The sequence below is a fragment of the Pogona vitticeps genome, chromosome 3 (assembly GCF_051106095.1).
Source record: "Pogona vitticeps strain Pit_001003342236 chromosome 3, PviZW2.1, whole genome shotgun sequence".
NCBI classification, from domain to species: Eukaryota; Metazoa; Chordata; class Lepidosauria; order Squamata; family Agamidae; genus Pogona; species Pogona vitticeps.
In genome coordinates, this window is record NC_135785.1 from 197,405,534 (window position 1) to 197,424,468 (window position 18,935).

Sequence of the window (18,935 nt, forward strand, 5' to 3'; positions counted from 1 at the left end):
AAAATGAACGAAGACTCAGAACAACACCAAATTAAGTTTGCATGCCTTTCACAAGCTGGACTATCGATGTCAAGCATTTAAAACTGTTTTCTAACAGTTTAAGACACTTTTACAAGAGCGAAAATGGAGATCGGAAACAGCTCTTTGATCTCCGTTTCCCTTTAAAAGCTCTTTCCGATGTCCCTTTTCCCTCATTTAAAAGTGTCTTAAACTGTTAGAAAACTGTTTTAAATGCTTGGCATCGATAGTCCAGCTTGTGAAAGGCATGCAAACATAATTTGGTGTTGTTCTCAGTCTTCGTTCATTTTTGCTGATTTTTTGTTTTCTCCATTGGTCCAATACATTTCAATGAGGAAAAATAAAAAATCAGCAAAAATGAACGAAGACTCAGAACAACACCAAATTAAATTTGCATACCTTTCACAAGCTGGACTATCGATGCCAAGCATTTAAAACAGGTTTCAAACAGTTTAAGGCACTTAAATGAGGGAAAAGAGACATCGGAATGCCATTGAAATGTATTGAGTCGGCTTCAATACATTCCAATATAGGAAACATTGTTTCACTCAACGATGTTTCCTATGGGGATTTTCACTGAACGATGGCAATCCGTTCCAATTGGAACGGATTAACCGGTTTTCAATGTATTCCTATGGGAAATGGTGCTTCACAGAACGATGTTTTCACACAACGTTGATTTTTTTGGAACCAATTAACATCGTTGTGTGAGGCACCACTGTACTTGGTTTGTGATTTCCCACAGCCATTCTTCTGTTAATTACCTTCCTATTGTTGTTGTTGTTGTTGTTGTTGTTGTTGTTGTTAGCTAAGATTACCCAGAGTCCTTGATGTTTCTGTGAGTTCAGCCCAGACAAATAGATATGGGGTCAATGTTAGACTCTCAGAGATAAATCCCCTCCTTTCTTCCAAGGTACTCAGGATAGATGGTTTCCCTATTAGACCTACACAGAGGAAATACTTTGAAATCGGTATCTTATTTTAGAAGTTCCCTGGCTCAGAGGCAAATGTGTCATAAAGGGTTCTATTTGTAATTTCAAAATATGTGCAGCTTCTCTCATTGCACATAGGTTCTATGCATCCTGACATTAAAAAGGGAACCTTTTTCTTAGTGGCCAGATATCGCTACCTGTGACATCACTCTTGCTATATTGATGAAACTCAGCAAGACGACAATGAGACTTCAGTTTGCTGTAAAATTAGTGGCACTATAGTTCAGTGGGCCAATTCTGCGTAGGACTAATACTAGATTTAGTTTTCCTCACCACCACCACTACATTCCATAGTGAATTGTACAGTCAGATTTTGAAACTTTTCAGAAGTGGCCTGAAAAGAGAGGATGCTGTTTAAAACAAAACAAAACCTTTGTCATATTAAAATAATGAAGTTCCCTGGATACGTGACTGTAATATAATCACTTGTATTAATTTTTGCTCCAAAAACGCATTAGGGCTTTTTTTAGGGGATATTTTTTTCCTGTACAACAATCTACATTTATTCAAAAACAAACATGTCTTCTTCTGTTTACTGCACAATGGTGGAGGGTGAGGCTTCACTTAACTGGGGGTTATTTTAGGGGGTAGGGCTTATATTACGAGCATCCTGAAAAATCTTACAAGGGCTTATTTTCAGGTTAGGTCTTATTTTCAGGGAAACAATGTAGCTAATTTTTCTATCAACCAGACATAGCTGCCTTGGCTTAAGTTTTATTCTTCATTGTGGTCTTCTGTCAATTCGCACAAAAGGGTTAACTCAGCACCACCGTTGGTCCTCTTGGAACATTCTCGAGCTTTAAGAGAATAGTAACAAAATTTAAGGCTGCCTATACTGCACATGCTCCACCCGCTCAAGCCTCAGTTCCATTTTTCCGCCTAGCGATTTGGAACCTCTCACTCCGAGCTCTGTTTTTTCTACCTATTTCCATGGATTTTTCGTGTTTTTTCGACCGGACTGTACTGACTATGAGAACTGCTATATCCCTGGACGTGGACCTCTTTCATGGACTCTTCTTTAGTTTTTTCCCTTCGAACTTGACTGCCTTGGATTTCCTGCCTTTTTTCCTTCGCCTCGCAACGGCTCCCTATAGACTTTATAGACTTTCTTAGCTTTATGTCCCCTTCAGGGCCTTTCAGACGTTGCATGCTTTGTGATCGGAAGATACCCCACCAGGACAGGCATGATCGTTGCCTTTTTTGCCTGGGAGAAGCCCACTTATTAAAGGCAAAATCCTGTAAACACTGTAAGGTTTTTACTAAGGCGGCTTTGAAAGCCAGACAACAACGTCTGAAATACCATCTGTGGAAATCCACACTGTCTTCCACCAAGCCCTCAGACATGGAGCTTGCCTCACTGTCAGCTACTCCTCGTTCCGAGTCCATAGCTTCCCCTCAACCGTCTACTTCTAAGACGGGCAAACCGCGAAAAAGTCTGCTCCCTCTAAAAAATCTGGCAAGACTTTGGATACTGCTTCAGTTTCAGCTCCTAAATCTGCAAAGCAAACGAAAACTAAAGCTACAGTTAAAGTGAAGGAGCCTTCCATCCAGCTCCCTCCGATATCCGAATCATTACCATCACCGATTTTGGAGGAGTCTTCGAGAGATCATGAGTTTTTGTTGGAGGTAGCACCATCTCTGCCTACTCGACAAGCTGAGCTGGTTATTCCACAGGGCGTCTCTTCTCCGATGCCGAGTTAGCTTGCTGGAGCCACCACAGGCTTGACTTCTGACCTGCAGAGCCCGATTTCTCATGGGCAGGGGTCTTCGGCTCTTTCGATCTCCTCAGCGCCCTCGAGGTCGAGGTCCCCTCGTAAGAAGCGCACGTCAAAAAGGAAGCACCGTTCTTCCAATCGATGCCGATTGAAATGTCGATGTCGAGACCGTTCCTCCACTTCAGATGACTCAGGAAGGGTTCGATCAAGGAAACACCACCGACGTCGACAACATTCGAGCTCCTCTGATTCCTCTTTGACCTTGACTGATCGACGTTGAAAGCATAGGAAAATCAAGTACATTTATGTTTCATCTTCTTCAACCCTGTCATCATCGTCAACATTGACGGGTTGACACTGAGGCTCCTAAGGCTTCAGTGCCTTTGCCAGCAGTGCCTGCGCCTTCTGATTTGAACCTTCCCTCGACCTCTCAACAGACTCACTCTTTAACATCGAAGGACAGACACGACATCGAACATGGGTCCCGTAAAAGGAACAGGGATGCCTTTTCCACTGACCATGATGAAGTCTCTTCTTCTCATTCCTCGGACTCTGATCCTGACCCTCCAGCTCAGCCTTGCCAAGGGGACCTTCCTGAAGGTGACGTTGTGCCTTCTGATACCGAGGACCCCCATGCTTCTTCCCCGTCAGAGGACTTTTCTTCATATTCACAAATGCTTTCACGTCTAGCACGTGCACTAGAAGTGGACCAACCTATGCCTCCTTCTGAAGACCTTATCTTTGGAGATATCAACCAGGGGAGGTCTCCACCTCCAAGTCTTACTTTTGTACTGGTTATTATGGACATTATTAAAGAATTTTGGGAGCAACCTGCTACTTCTCCCTCTATTTCTCAACGAACTGAAAACCTCTATCGTGTCCACGGCAACAACACGAAATTTCTTCTCAAGCACTCTAATCGTTGAAACCAGTTGTACTAAGCCCACTGGAAAATCACACGTTACCCCCACAAACAAGGAGGGTAAAAAGTTAGAGATGATCAGAAGAAGGATTTACTCTTTAATCTCTTTACTCCTTCGGATCATAAACTATCAAACTGATTTAGGGGTGTACCAGAAACAACTCTGGCTCAAAATTTTACCTGGTCTCAAAATGACTCCAGAAGATGTAAGACAGGGTTTCTTGAATTCTTATGAGGAAGCACAAACTGTTTCAAAACAGTTTCAAAAGGTTTTCAACTCGGCACGCAGCAGAGACCGCTGCCAGAGTTCTCATGCCTGCAATAACTATACGCAGGCATATTTGGCTGAGATCTGCCAACATCCTGGAGGATGTCAAGACCAAAGTAGAAAGTCTTGCCCTTGACGCCACTAGACTTTTCAATGACAAGACTGATAATAATCTAGAACTACATAAGGCCCAAAAGACGGCAAAATCCTACTCAATACAGCCTCAGCCTAGATATGCTAAATTTCAGTGGAGAAAGTCCTACTCCCAATATCAACAATCCTCACAGCAATACAGACCGTATAAGAACTTATCTCAACAGAGGTCCTCTCAAGCTTCTTCCTCTGCTCCCAGCTATCGTCCTCAGCATTCACAGCGTAGGCAATCCTATAAGCCACCTGCCAAAAAGTCCAAACAGTATATTTGACTCTGTCATAGACACAAACAGAAATCACATCACCACACGGCTTCAACCATTTCTGGCAAATTGGTCTACCATTACAAACGACTCGTAGGTATTAAAAATCATCCAATCCGGCTACCGATTGGAATTTATAGAATTTCCTCCCTTAGGATTTGTAAGTCACATCTTTCAACCCTGCTCTAGAAGAGGAGGTTCTATCTTTTCTAGGAAAGGACGCCATTCAACCTGTCCCAATCACAGATCTAAAAAATGGATTCTACTCCCGGTACTTCGCCGTGTCAAAGAAAGGTGGAGGTATAAGACCTATCCTTGATCTAAGAATCATAAACACTTACTTGCATCCAAGACACTTCCGCATGGTGACCTTGGAGTCCATCCTGCCCCTGCTAAAGAAAAACAATTGGTTTGTGGTGGTGGATCTGAAGGATGGGTACTTCCATGTGACCATCCATCCAGACCATCGCAAGTACCTTCGATTCATCTTCCAGGGAATTATTTATCAATTCCTAGCCTTACCATTCGGTCTTTCAACAGTTCTCAGGACATTCACAAAGGTCATGGCACCTGTGGCAGCTTACCTACGCCTCAACGGCATCCACGTCTACCCTTACATAGGCGATTGGCTGGTAGACTCTCCATCCAAGACTCAGGCTCTGAAAGACACAAAATTCATTCTACCAAAATTCATTACTACCAAAACTAGGCCTCACCATCAGCAGGGAGAAGTCGCATCTCGAACCCTCCAGGGTAGTGCATTACACCGGAGCACGACTAGATGCCATCAGAGGTCGAATTTTTCTGCCCAGGGAATGAATTCAAAAAATACAAAGGGCTCTCAAGAAGTTTCGGCCAAGGGCCCGCGTGAGGGCGAAACACGTTCAACATCTGTTAGGCCTCATGGCCTCCACCACTCCAGCTCTGGCACATGCACGTCTCAAACTGCGGTCCCTACAATCATGGTTCTTGGCACTCTTCAATCCCATGACAGCCAGCCAGAGGAAACGCCTTCATGTAACTCCGGAGCTTGCACAACAACTCCAATGGTGGAACTATCCTCCTCATCTGAGGATAGGCAGGCCTTTTCGACCACTTCAGCTCACTTTGCAGGTGACAACAGATGCCAGTCCGACAGGCTGGGGAGCACACTGCGGACGGCACAAGGGTTCATGCTCTCTGGTCTACTCAAGAAAGGAACCTCCACATAAACCATCTGGAGATCATAGCGGTCATCAGGGCCTTCAGAGCTTTCCTTCCCATGGTGCAGGGTCGTAGTGTTCAATTAGTGATAGACAACACCACGACCATGTACTATATCAACAAACAAGGAGGGACACGCTCAGGATCGCTTCTCTACCTTGCCATTCACCTTTGGGAGTGGTGCTACCAGCACCATGTCTTTCCTGTAGCGATACATGTGGCCACAACAGACAATGTGTTGGCAGACCAGCTGAGCCGTCTCACACGTCAAACACACAAGTGGGAACCGAACACCCAGGTGTTCCAGCACCTCTGTCATCTCTGGGGGACCCCAACTGTAGACATCTTTGCCTCTCATTGCAATGCAAAGTGCACCAAGTATGCATCCAGAGCCGGCCTAGGCAAGGACTCGTTAGGGGACGCATTCATGATACCATGGAATCAGGGACTCCTCTACATGTTTCCTCCTCTTCCTTTAATACAGAGATCTCTAGTGAAGCTTCATTACTCACCTGTGCGGGCGATCTTCATAGCACCATACTGGCCTCGGCAAGTGTGGTTTCCAACACTGATGAGGATGTCCTCAGGGTTCAAGAGACTGCCAACATTATCCAATCTCTTGTCACAGGATGCAGGCAGGGTGTTCCATCCAGATGTAGAGACACTGCATCTAACTGTGTGGAGGATCTCCCTGAGATCAAGGAGGTGTTAGATCGGGCCATAAAGCCGTCCACTTCATTGCTGTACAGTTATAAGTGGAAAAGTTTTCTAAAATTTACTGAAGCCAGGGGTCTTGTACCATCCCCTGTATCTTTTTCTACCTTGTTACAATACTTACGTTACCTGTTTGATTTCAAGTTGTCTCTTTCCACTATTAAAGTTTACCTGGCTGCAATTATCTCCTTCCAGCCTAAGGACTCCGCCTCGTCACGCCTTTTCTCCCATCCTACAGTTAAAGGATTTACTAATCTGAGGCCTCCAGTTCGACCACCAGTTCCGCAGTGGTCCTTCCAGTTAGTGTTGCATGCCCTTACTCGTCCTCCATTTGAGCCAATGGCTGCGTGTGACCTCAAAATGTTATCTCTTAAGTCATTGTTTCTTGTGGCCATCACTTCTGCCAGACGAGCGAGTGAACTTGCTGCTCTTCGTTCTGATCAACCTTTTCTACAGTTTTTAAAGGATAAGGTACTGTTGCACCCTGATCTCTCCTTTCTCCCAAAAGTTGTCTTGGACTTTCACCTCAACCAGCCTTTACTGCTTCCCACTCTGTTCCCTAAACCAGCAAATGACACCAAGCGCATGCTCCACACCCTTGATGTGAGGAGGGCTCTGGCCTTCTGTGTTTCTAGAACCAAGGACTTTAGGTCATCCAATAGACTTTTCCTCTGCTACTTTGGGAAAAAGAAGGGTCTCCCAGCATCGTCTTCAGTGCTCTCCAGATGGCTTGTCTCCACAATTTCGCTTGCTTATGAGCTTCAGCATAAGGCTGCACCTGAAGGACTTCGGGCTCATTCCACCAAAGCCATAGCTTCTTCTACTGCCCTACTACGTGGCATTGATATGCCTGACATCTGCAGGACTGCCACTTGGTCTAATGTCTCCACCTTCGTCACTCATTACAGACTAGACCTGAGGGCCAAGAAGGAGACAAATTTCGGGAGAGCAGTGTTGATGTCTGTCCTCCAGTGACAGCCCACCATCCGGTGAGTAAGCATGCTAATCACCCTTTTGTGTGCATTCACAGAAGACCACAATGAAGAAACAGAGGTTACTTACCTGTAACCATGGTTCTTCAAGTGGTCATCTGTGAATTCACACAATTCCGCCCTGCCTCCCCTCTATCTGTCACTGGCTGTATCTAGCTCATGCTCAGGTACCTTTGGCGGATAAATGGAACTGAGGCTTGGGCGGGTGGAGCATGCGCAGTATAGGCAGCCTTATACTTTGTTACTTTCTCTTAAAGCTCGAGAATATTCCGAGAGAACCAACGCTGGCACTGAGTTAACCCTTTTGTGTGAATTCACAGATGACTACTTGAAGAACCATGGTTACAGGTAAGTAACCTCTCTTTTTGACTGTTCCCTATTTTTCCCATGCAGTAATATTGTGGTACTTCTTGCTATCCAAAAAGTAAATCCTGTCCTTTTCTCTCCATCCCTTAGCAAGACTTCTGATGTATTGATCTGATAATCTGTGCCTTTTAACTATGAGAATCTCCTTTCTGATCATGGGCCTTCCTCCTTAAATTCTCTCACATTTATGCAAATTCCAAAATCCTGTGTTTCTTTCATTGTTCTGTTCTCAAATAGGCTAATTTCCTTTCATTATCACATTATTATCCTTTCTTTCATACTAGGAGTTCAAGGTGGTATACATAGTTTATCCTGTAGTTATTTTATCCCTGCAACAACCCTATGAGTTCAGTTAGGCTTAGAGAGAGAGAGAGAGAGAGAGAGAGAGAACCCATGGTCACCCAGTTAGATTTATGGATTAGTAGAGATGTGAATTAAGGTCTCTCCAGTCCTAGTTGAACACACTAGCTGCTACACCACACAAACTCTTTCTACCCACCTTTTGTATCCAGCACAAATACCACCTCCTTAGCTTGGTGCCTCCTATCTCTTATTTCTAGATGATTAATAAATTTCCATTAAATTTCTAATTTATCGTTAGTTTACCTATTTGACATAGAAAGCAAGGCTTATAAAATCAATGTTCTGAAGTTCAGAGTCCTTACAGGCTGATACCTGCTCATAATTCTGGCTAATTCTTTATCTTATTCTTTATAGTCTAGTTTCATCTTGCCAGGTACCTACCTAGTCAGTGCCTCATAGGCTCAATCAGGTATTTCAGGTGGTAATCCAGCAAAGATGTAAATCTAGCATATTTAGCAGCTTTTTTAGTGTAATTTTAGATTCTCAGTTGGGAATCACTCAACATATTCATTTAATTTTAATGTAATCCATATATAGCCCTAATAGAAATATAAAGTAATACTTAAACAAGGAAGATCCCAATACTGTACGCTAAATTAAATGTCCATTCTATGCCTAGTACCATATAGATGGCATATTTTAGATGAGCCCACATTCTAACTCAGAAAGGTTTGACACACCTTCAATTAATTAATTTAATAACCAAAATAATTACTGTAAAATCCCATACTCACAAAGAAAATTACACACAAATGTTTTTTGTAGATTTTTTGCCATCTGTTATATACCCGTGCACATGATCAAGTGCTCAATCAAGTGTAAAACAAAACTGTATCCAAACACAGAACAGGCAACACAATTATACACCATTTATTGCACCATATCTAGCTTGTGTTACACAACCCCAGTAGGATTCAGACATTGTATACAAATCACCACTTGGCTAGCAACTCAGCAGCCTTGCAAAGAAACTCACCCTCCCTCCCATCCCAGCTGAACAGGGCTCTGGGAGTGATTGGAAGGAAGAGTGAGGATGCTGCTGCTGGTGGACACATGAGTGGATGGGGCTGGACCCTTGTTAAGTCCAGCTGGGCAGGGGTATTCATATACAAATACCCCCATCTCTAATTCAGACAATAAAACATGAAAGTATTAAATACAGTAACTTCAATAACTAATTTTAAAAACACCAAATTAGACTGAGAAAATACATACAGATGTGACTTTTGATTATGAAAATACTATGGCAGGAGTTAGTTCACTGCCCCCCGTGCACCATAGTCCCAGCAAAAATCCCTTCTATACTAGCTATTAACATTTTCTTTTTTTAATAGGTACTGCTATAAACAATACATTTAAGCATCACATTTAGCCCTGACATACCTAAATCCTATGCTTTATCTCTTTGAAAACATGAAAATGTATTCTGCTTCTTTAGAAACAAGTAATAGATCAAATCTGTGATTCTACTTCTCTTATCCATTACCACCATATCAATCCATTCTGATCAGATTAAGATGTAAAATGAAATCAGATGAATTAAATTATTATTTTTTGTGGGGAAAACAGAGACAAGTAGTATTTTTCGTAAAAGAAATTTAGGCCAAAAGAAATAAGCTAAAATTTCCATTTGCTTTCCCATCAAAAATAAAAAGAGGGAATATTTCTGACATAGGTCAATTGAATAAATAAATAGCATTTTAATGCTCTGTTCCCCAAATTGCCATTTCAGGAATATTAGCCTTTCGGAGAAATAAGGACAGGGCATGATGCCATTAGTCCAGTCAAAACAATGTCTGTCAGGCTTGTTCTCATCTTTGGGAAATAAAGTACAGTACCGTAAAACAAAATTGCTTACCCTAATGACTGAAAATGTGTGTGATATTTACTGAGAATATGCTACAGTAACAGGAAGTCTAAATGTGTGTGCAGTCTTATTCTACTGTCATTTGTGGTTTAATGGGGGATTGTTTTGATACACTTTTTTTGCAAGGTATCAAGTAATGGACCCATTACTGATTGCACCCACTTCTGCCTTGGCTTGTCCTCTATTATATATTAACCACACACAAATTGACAGATCAAAATTGTATTGTCACTTTATGTTGAGGCACACAACTTGGCATGCAATAGATAATGTCTACAGTGATTTCTTAATTTGTTATAACACCGAAAGTTATACTGTTTGTGTTATATTCACAGACTTAAATAATAGGATTTTGGTAATTACGTTAAAATTAAATATGCATACATATATGCATCACAGATTTCCTTTGGATTTATTATTCCTAATACCTTTATTTTCCTGTGTTTACAGTTCGGTTTCACATTGCCCATTTATATGAAACCCAGGTAAGTTTACATACTTTCTGGTTAATAAACCTAGTTACGTTGGAACAGTGTTGTGTAGCAGTTTGAATGGAGCTAATGGAATGTGCAGACAAAAATATTTGTCAGGATTGTAAATGAACCCATGTTAGTGATTATTGAAATGATACGGAATGTTTCATGTAGTCAGGAAGCATTGAGCCTACTCTGTGCCTCCAGTAACACCAAAATACAGGAAAAACTGTTTCTCTGTGGCAGTGTTATCCTATTTATTCTATGAATTCTGATTGTCTGGATATCATTCTAAGAAGCTTTAACCAGAGTGAGCACAGCAAAGCAGTAGCAGATAGGAATGAACAGTTGCAGAAAATATGGTTGTAAAATGAAAATTTTCTCAGTTGAATGTGAGTGGGTTAACTTTTGTGCATGTGAGAAATACAGAGTCTCCTCCTTCACTATCACTGAGCAGTACTTCCAACCGGAAGATCAAAATGAAACAACATTCACTATAGCCTTAACAGTGTTCATTCTCAGACTGTAAAGTGTGTATTCCTTTAGAGCAGGAAGGAGTAGCATGTACTGTAGTTTTCCAGATGTCATTGAAGCTTCAGTCAGTGGTTGTCAGAATACTGAGACATTTTGAATAATTATCTGTTGATTGCACAGTAAAGAATTTGTTATCTTTTTAAAACCCTAAAAACTGAACCATGATAAACACACAGTGTGATCTGCTTTACTGTAATAATAGATCCAAAGTTTACTGAAACATGATAGAGGAGGGGGAAGATGGTTTTTGTTAATTTCCTTCTCCTACACCAATTTCCCTGAACATTTATTGCTAGCAGTTTGAAATACTACCTGGAATAGTATGAGAGGAACAGATAGAAGAGGAAATAGAACATTTACCATCTTCTACCTATGAGAATAGTAGAATCCAGTACTCTTTTTTTTCTGGAATATCATGTCTGAATCCACTGCAGCATAATAGTTGGCCACAAAGGCAGATTTTAAAAAAGCTCTGTAGTTGCACTACTGAGGCTTTTGTAAATCCCAGCAATAATTAAAAGATCTCTTTTAGCTGTATTTTTGCCACTGATCATTGCAAATCTCAAAGAGCAGTTAATCCTAATTTGCACTGTACAACATACAGTAAGATCGAGGAAGATAATGCCAATGGTACTTAACCGGAGAGTAGTAGTATTGAATATCAGTAACTTTGGTACCCCATTTAATGTGTTAACATTGACTCCAATTGATACGTTTTGATTCTTCATGATATATAACAATAGCTACGTTTTGATTCTTCATGATCTATATCAATAGCTCCTCCTTATTTTCTGGTCATGACAGTGGGCACACTAAATTTTGCTGGATGAACTCTGCTGTGTTCAGTCAAGCACAGTAGAGCATCCTTAATGTAGCAGAATTAGAATAAAGGGTTATATTTAAGAAAATCCGAGAAGAATGGTGGACCAGTAGTTCACTAGGTTAATAAATACCAGTGGTGCCTCGCTTAGTGATTGCTTCATTTAACGATGTATTCGCTTAATGATGGGTTTTTTAAAGAATTTTCCGCATCGTTTAACGATGTTTCCTATGGTCGATTTTCGCTTACCGATTTCGGGACCATGCTTCGCATAGCGAATGCATTTTGGCTCCCCTGTTTCGCTTAACGATGTCCGTTTTTGCAATTGTGTCCTAAAATGTTCAAAAACTGTTTTAAATGCTAGGAATCATTAGTGCACCTTCTAAAATGTGTGCAAACTTAATTTGGCTATGTTCTGACTCTTCGTTAATTTTTGGTGATTTTTTTTCTCCCCCATTGGAATGCATTGAACCCGATTTTGACAGCTGTCAAACGGGCACTTCAATGCATTCCAATGGGGGAGAAAAAAATCACCAAAAATTAACGAAGACTCAGAAACTGTTTTAAATGCTTGGATTCATTAGAGCGCCTTGTAAAATGTGTGCAAACTTAATTTGGCTTTGTTCTGAGTCTTCGTTAATTTTTGGTGAATTTTTTTCTCCCCCATTGGAATGCATTGAACTGTAGGTTTGACAGCTGTCAAACCTACAGTTCAGTGCATTCCAATGGGGGAGAAAAAAATTCACCAAAAATTAACGAAGACTCAGAACAAAGCCAAATTAAGTTTGCACATGTTTTAGAAGGCGCACTAACGATTCCAAGCATTTAAAACAGTTTTTGAACATTTTAAGACACTTTAAAAATTGCAAAAACGGACATCGCAAAACCATTGAAATGCATTGAATAGGCTTCAATGCATTCCAATGGGGAAAACATTGTATTGCTTAGCGATGTTTCCTATGGCGATTTTCAGTGCACCTCTTTGGGGAAAACGTGTTTCGCTTAGTGATGTTTTCCCATAGCGATGTTTTTTTTGGAACCAATTAAAATCGTTAAGCGAGGCACCACTGTACATTTTAAACATAAAGGTTCAGTTGGGTATTTTTTCTTCAGAATTCTATTAATGTGTGTGAAAACAGTGTTCTGCTGCAGTGCTATATATCACTAACATTCATTTACATTTTTGTTTTAGCATCTTTTAACTATAAATTCCCCCTCCCTCCCTTTCTATACATACACACACATACACATATCTATGTATTATTCTTTTTTAAGAGAAATTATCATTTGGCAAAGAAGGAATATGAACAACTGTTGCAGACCGAAAATCTTCCTGCACAAGTGAAAGCAACCGTGTTACAGCAGTTAGGTATGTGAACTTTCTTCGTAGTAGTAGTAGTAGTAGTAGTAGTAGTAGTAGTAGTAGTAGTAATAATTTGGGTTGGAGGGACATGGTAACATCCAATTCTCCAATGACCCAGACTGAAAATGTTATTTAAAAATATATTTTGTTGCACAGTCATCTGTCATCTAAATGTGGTGTGCAAGTATAATCATAGGAAATGTTTTTTGCTTTTTTTCATTCAATTCAATTTTTTTCTATAACTTAAATGTCTGAAGCTAATAAATTTGAAACTGAATTGCTCCTGAAATATATTGAGAATCCCCACAATAACACAAACAAATAGGGACTGTTTAGAAGCAACTATCATTGTGCCACCCTCTGTGATGAAAACTAGGCATGTGCCAATATATCTGTGAAGATTTTCAGTCATCCAGGTGTGGTTATCTGGAAATTGAGTCATGGCAACTGGACTTCTTTCTTTTGAGGTTGAAACATTTTGTTACTCATCCAAGTAGTTTCTTCAGTCTAAGGAGAGTTGGTAGGAAATCCCTGATACATCCTCCAAGGGAAAGTGAAACCAACATGGAGGATATATCAGGGGTCTCCTACCAACTCTCCTCAAACTTAAGAAGGTACTTGGATGAGTAGTGAAATGTTTCAACCTATTTATTTATTATTTATTTATTTAATTTATATGCCGCCCAGGTCAATATAATTTCAAATTCAATATAACAAGAGATAAAATGATTAAAATACAATTAAAATGCTATTAAAATTGCCATCAGGACCCACAGTTGATGTTATTTCAATTAAAAACCTTCTGGAACAGGAAGGTTTTGACCTGGCGCCGAAATGTCATCAACATCGACACCAGACGAATTTCAATTGGGAGGGCATTCCATAGTCTGGGGCAGCAGCCGAGAAGGCCCTTTGTCTACAAGCCATCCCTCTTACCTCCTTGAGGGATGGCTCTTTCAAAAGGGCCCCCTGGCTAGATCCTAACTGCCGGGTAGGCTCACATGGAAGGAGGCGGTCTTTCAAGTATCCATGGCCCAAGCCGTTTAGGGCTTTATAGGTCAGAATTGGGACCGGGCAGCAACTGGTAACCAATGTAACTTATACAGAATCAGCTTGATGTGCTCTCTAGCGGCCCCACCACTCACCAGCCGTGCAGCTCGATTCTGGACCAGTTGCAGTCGCCGGACCGTCTTCAAAGGCAGCCCCACGTAAAGCGCATTGCAGTAATCTATGCAGGATGTTACCACTGCATGTGTAACTGTCATGAGACTCCGTTCATCCAGGTAGGGCCATAGCTGTTATAATTTCCGCAGCTGAAGGAAGGCGCCCCTGGCCACCGAGTCCACCTGGGCTTCCAGTGTTAGACGGGTCCAGGAGCACCCCCAAGCTGCGGACCCTGTCCCTTAGGAGGAGTGTGACCCCACTAAGAAAGAAGTCCAGTTGCCATGACTCAACTTCCAGATAGTCATGTGCCAATCAGATTTTTTTTTTACTCCAGCTTGTAGGATTCTCCAGGAATTCCCCAGGCAGAATTCTGTGCATTCTAGCCCCCAGACCCACGCATACAGGGACCCATATTTTGCTCACTTAGAGCAGATCCTGTCTTGGAGGCTCTATGTCTGTCTCAAATCTCTACTTCCTGTTGTTAGTGTACAAGAATAGAAGTGGAAGTGGTGCTTTCTGGGAGTTGTAGTCTACCTTCCTTTCAGGCTCTGTTGAGGGCAGCTTCTGAAGAAACATGTTAAAAATCTTTTTATAATACATAGAAACAAAGAAAAGAAGGATTTGAAAGAAAGTGTTACAGGATCTCTCCTTTGGGATAGCCTAATATTTAAGGCCTTTGACAAAGTTCCCCATGATATTCTTGCAAGGAAGTTAGTAAAATGTGGGTTAGACAGCGCTATTGTTTAGTGGATATGTAATTGGTTGACTGACCGAACTCCAAAGGGTGCACACCAATGGCTTCTCTTCATCCTGGAGAGAGGTAACAACCGGGGTGCCTCAGGGTTCTGTTCTGGGCCCTCTGCTATTCAACATCTTTATCAATGACTTGGATGAAGGAATAGAGAGTATGCTGATTAAATCTGCAGATTATACCAACATATTGGAGGGGTTGCCAATTCCCCAGAGGACAGGATTAAAATTCAAAATGACCTTGACAGATTAGAGTCCTAGGCCAAAACTAACAAAATGAATCTCAGCAGGGATTAATATAAGGTCCCATACCTAGGCAGAAAAAATTAACTGCACAGATATAGGATGGAAAACACCTGGCTAGACAACAGTACCTGTGAAAAGGATCTAGGAGTCTTGGTAGACCACTTTGAACATGAGTCAGCAGTGTGATGCGGCTGCCAAAGCCAGTGCAATTCTTGGTTGCATCAGTAGGAGTACAGTGGTGCCTTGCAAGACAGGCACTCCGTTTAATGACGAATCCGCATTACGACGAGGTTTTTGCGATCGCAAAACAACGTTTTGAATGGGGGAATTTCGCTGCGCAATGATCAGTTCCCTGTATCGGGAACCAATTTTTGCTTCCCGACAATCAAAACAGCTGATCGGCGGGTTTTCATAATGGCCTCCAAGTGCTCAAAATGGCTCCCCACTGTGTTTAGGAGCCATTTTTCGCTGCACAGGCACCCGAAAATAGCCACCCCATGGAGGATCTTCGTTGGACGGTGAGTTCTTAGCCGATTGGAACGCATTAACCAGGTTTTAATGTGTTTCAATGGCTTTTTTATTTTCGTTTTACGACGTTTTTATTCTACAGTGATTTTGCTGGAACAAATTAACGTCGTAATGCGAGGCACCACTGTATAGTGTCTAGATCAAGGGAAGTTATAGTACCACTCTATTCTGCTTTGGTCAGACCCCACCTGGAGTATTGAGTTCTGGGTACCTCAATTCAAGAAGGATATTGACAACCTGGAGCATGTCCAGAGGACAACCAAAATGATCAAAGGCCTGGAAGCCATGTCCTCTGAGGAGCGGCTTAGGGAGCTGGGAATGTTTAGCCTTACGAAAAGAAGGTTAAGAGGGGACATGATAGCCATGTTTGAAATATTTGAAGGGATGTCATGTTGAGTAAGGGACAGTTCTTCATGGCCTCTGTGAATGAACACAAATGGGTTGTTCTGCGCCTGCGCTGAACATCTTGGAACATTCTAGAGCTAAAAGTAACAATTTAGTTATGGGATGATTCCCCGTAGGGCACATGCTCCTCCCACCCAAGATTCCCCTCAGTTCCTTTTTTCCGCCGTGTTGATTGGTTCTCTGGAAAAATAGAGTAATTTTTGAGCAATTTCTGAGCTATTATAGTCGTATTTCCTTTTTCAATTAACCACTAAATTGAACCTTTCTTATTTTCCAATCATCTAATCATAGTTCCCTTGTGAGTTTGTTTCGTTTTCTTGCTTTGCCGCATTTGGCTTCCTGCCCCCCATCTCTTCAACCATGTTTTCCTGCTGGTTTCCCGCTATTTATGGCATCTACAGCCCCATTTAAAAGGTGCATCGACTGTAATAACAAAATCCCACTATCTGATGGCCATGAGCGCTGTTTACTTTGCCTTGGTGAACAGCAACAAACCCATTCCTGTGTGGCCTGTAAGAGGTTAAACAAGCCAGCACTTAAACAGAGGCTCCAAAGATTACAATCTCTCCTTTGGGAAGCCACCATTAACCCTTCAACACCTTCTGTAGAGGCAACCAAATCTCCAGACTTACCCGTCGAGCAACAGGCACAGTCCCATGCTGCTCCCGATCTGATGACCCCTTCTCCTCAATCGAAGGAAGGCTCAGATAGATCCAAGTTAACATTCAAACAAAAGTCAACATTGGCACCGAAAGCTACCGTTTAGGCTCATGATGTGTCTAAGAAAAAGGAGAAAATAGTCACAAAGAAATAAAAAAAAAGTAAATCAGTCCACATCGAGCCTCCACAGGTATCATTACCATCTCTGAAAAATCTTCGAGAGAACCTTTAGGATCGACATTGGAAAGGGAGCAATTACCAGCTGCACAGGCTCCGGTATCTACCGATAGCCTATCTCCCCAAACTGACTATTCTATTACTGAGTTGCCATCCAGTCAGGCCTCGGCACATTCAAGCCCTGCATCAGGGCGGGCGATTGAAACTCAACTTTCGGAGTCGGATTCTCCTCAGCAATCTCCCGGAAAACGTAAAGAGAAGCAGAAGCATATTTCTCCATCCCAATATACGCCTCCAGATGGACAGTACTATCAGTATCCATTCTTCCCAGGATACCCTCGCTTCAGCATGGAGGGAGGTTTTCCTTACTGTGATCCATATCATATGGAAACCTATCAAGAACACTGTCAATATGAAGAGCCAAAATAGGTGCAGTATACACTCCCTCACCAACGGGAGTACTCGCAGTCACCATCACCTTTATGCCACTGACACCGGTCACAAAATCCAGCAACCGGCTACTGTTATTTATATTTATTTATTTATTTATTTATTTATTTAATTTATATCCCGCCTATCTAGTCGTGGTGGACTACTCTAGGCGGCCAACAACAGAGATAAAATACAATAACATAAAACAGCCTAATTACAACAACAATTAAAAATAGGGGAACAATAAAGGAGAGAAGAAAATCAAAAGTAATCTGGAGAGAAGGCCTGCCGAAACATCCAAGTCTTTAATAGGTTCTTAAAGGTGCCCAGCGAGGGAGCTCCGCGAATGCCAGGAGGTAAGTTATTCCAAAGGTGAGGAGCCACCGCCGAGAAGGCCCTATTTCTTGTTTTCTCTTTTCGGGCCTCCCTCGGCGTTAAGCTCCTCAGCCTCACCTCCTGGCTCGCCCGTGTGACCCGGGTAGAACTTGGTGGGAGTAGGCGTTCCGCCAGGTATCGAGGCCCTAAACCGTTTAGGGCTTTATACGTAATCGTTAACACTTTGAAGTCGATGCGGAACCTGATGGGCAGCCAATGCAATGCGGCCAGAGTGGGTGAAATATGTTGGAATTTTTTCACTCCACTGAGTAATCTGGCCGCCGCATTCTGCACCACCTGTAATTTCCGCAGCAACCTCAAAGGAAGCCCCACGTAGAGCGCATTACAGTGGTCTAATCTTGAGATTACGAGCGCGTGTACTAAGATGGTGAGTGCCCCCACTTCCAGGTAGGGCCGCAGCTGGGCTATCCGCCTGAGGTGAAAAAAGGCGGTGCGGACCACCGACGCCACCTGTGACTCCATGGAGAGCACCGGGTCCAGATGGATCCCCAAGCTGCGTACACCGTCCTTTGCAGGGAGAGTCACCCCCCCCAAAAGAGAGGGAGTTTCCCAAATCCCCAACTGTGGGAGGGCCCACCCTCAGTACTTCCGTCTTGTCCGGGTTCAGCCTAAGCCCGTTCTCCTGCATCCATTCCAGTATAGTCCCCAGGCAGCGCTGAAGGCACAGGATGGCTTCTCCTGCAGTTGGCAAAAAGGAGATGTAGAGCTGCGTGTCGTCCGCATACTGGTGACACGAAGCACCACACCCCCTGATGACCCCACCCAGCGGCCTCATATAGATGTTAAATAGCATTGGGGAGATAATCGACCCCTGTGGAACCCCACAATTGAGGCTCCACGGGGCCGAGACTCTCTCCCCAAGCTGAACTCTCTGGGGGCGGTCCTCCAAGAAGGAACGGAGCCAGGACAATGCCAGGCCACCTATTCCCAACTCGGAGAGCCTCCCCAGGAGGATACCGTGGTCAATGGTATCAAAGGCTGCTGAGATATCGAGGAGGACCAACAGGGACACTTTGCCCCTATCGGCCTCCCTCAATAGGTCATCACACAGGGCGACCAAAGCCGTTTCTGTGCCGTGGCGCGGCCTGAAGCCCGACTGGAATGGATCCAGGGCATCTGTTTCATCCAGGAGCGCTTGAAGCTGGTCGGCC

At 42.6% G+C, this 18,935-nt stretch overlaps 1 protein-coding gene across 5 annotated transcripts in view; it reads left to right on the forward strand.

The window, feature by feature from the left end:
• KDM6A (lysine demethylase 6A) overlaps positions 1-18,935 on the forward strand; it is a 192,183-nt gene that overhangs the window by 82,429 nt on the left and 90,819 nt on the right. For all 5 annotated transcript variants that reach the window (XM_020783901.3, XM_020783903.3, XM_020783902.3 and 2 more), the window contains 2 exons: positions 10,287-10,321; positions 12,939-13,032. In XM_020783901.3, the coding sequence (XP_020639560.3) occupies positions 10,287-10,321; positions 12,939-13,032 (129 nt within the window). The remainder of the gene's footprint in view (positions 1-10,286; positions 10,322-12,938; positions 13,033-18,935) is intronic.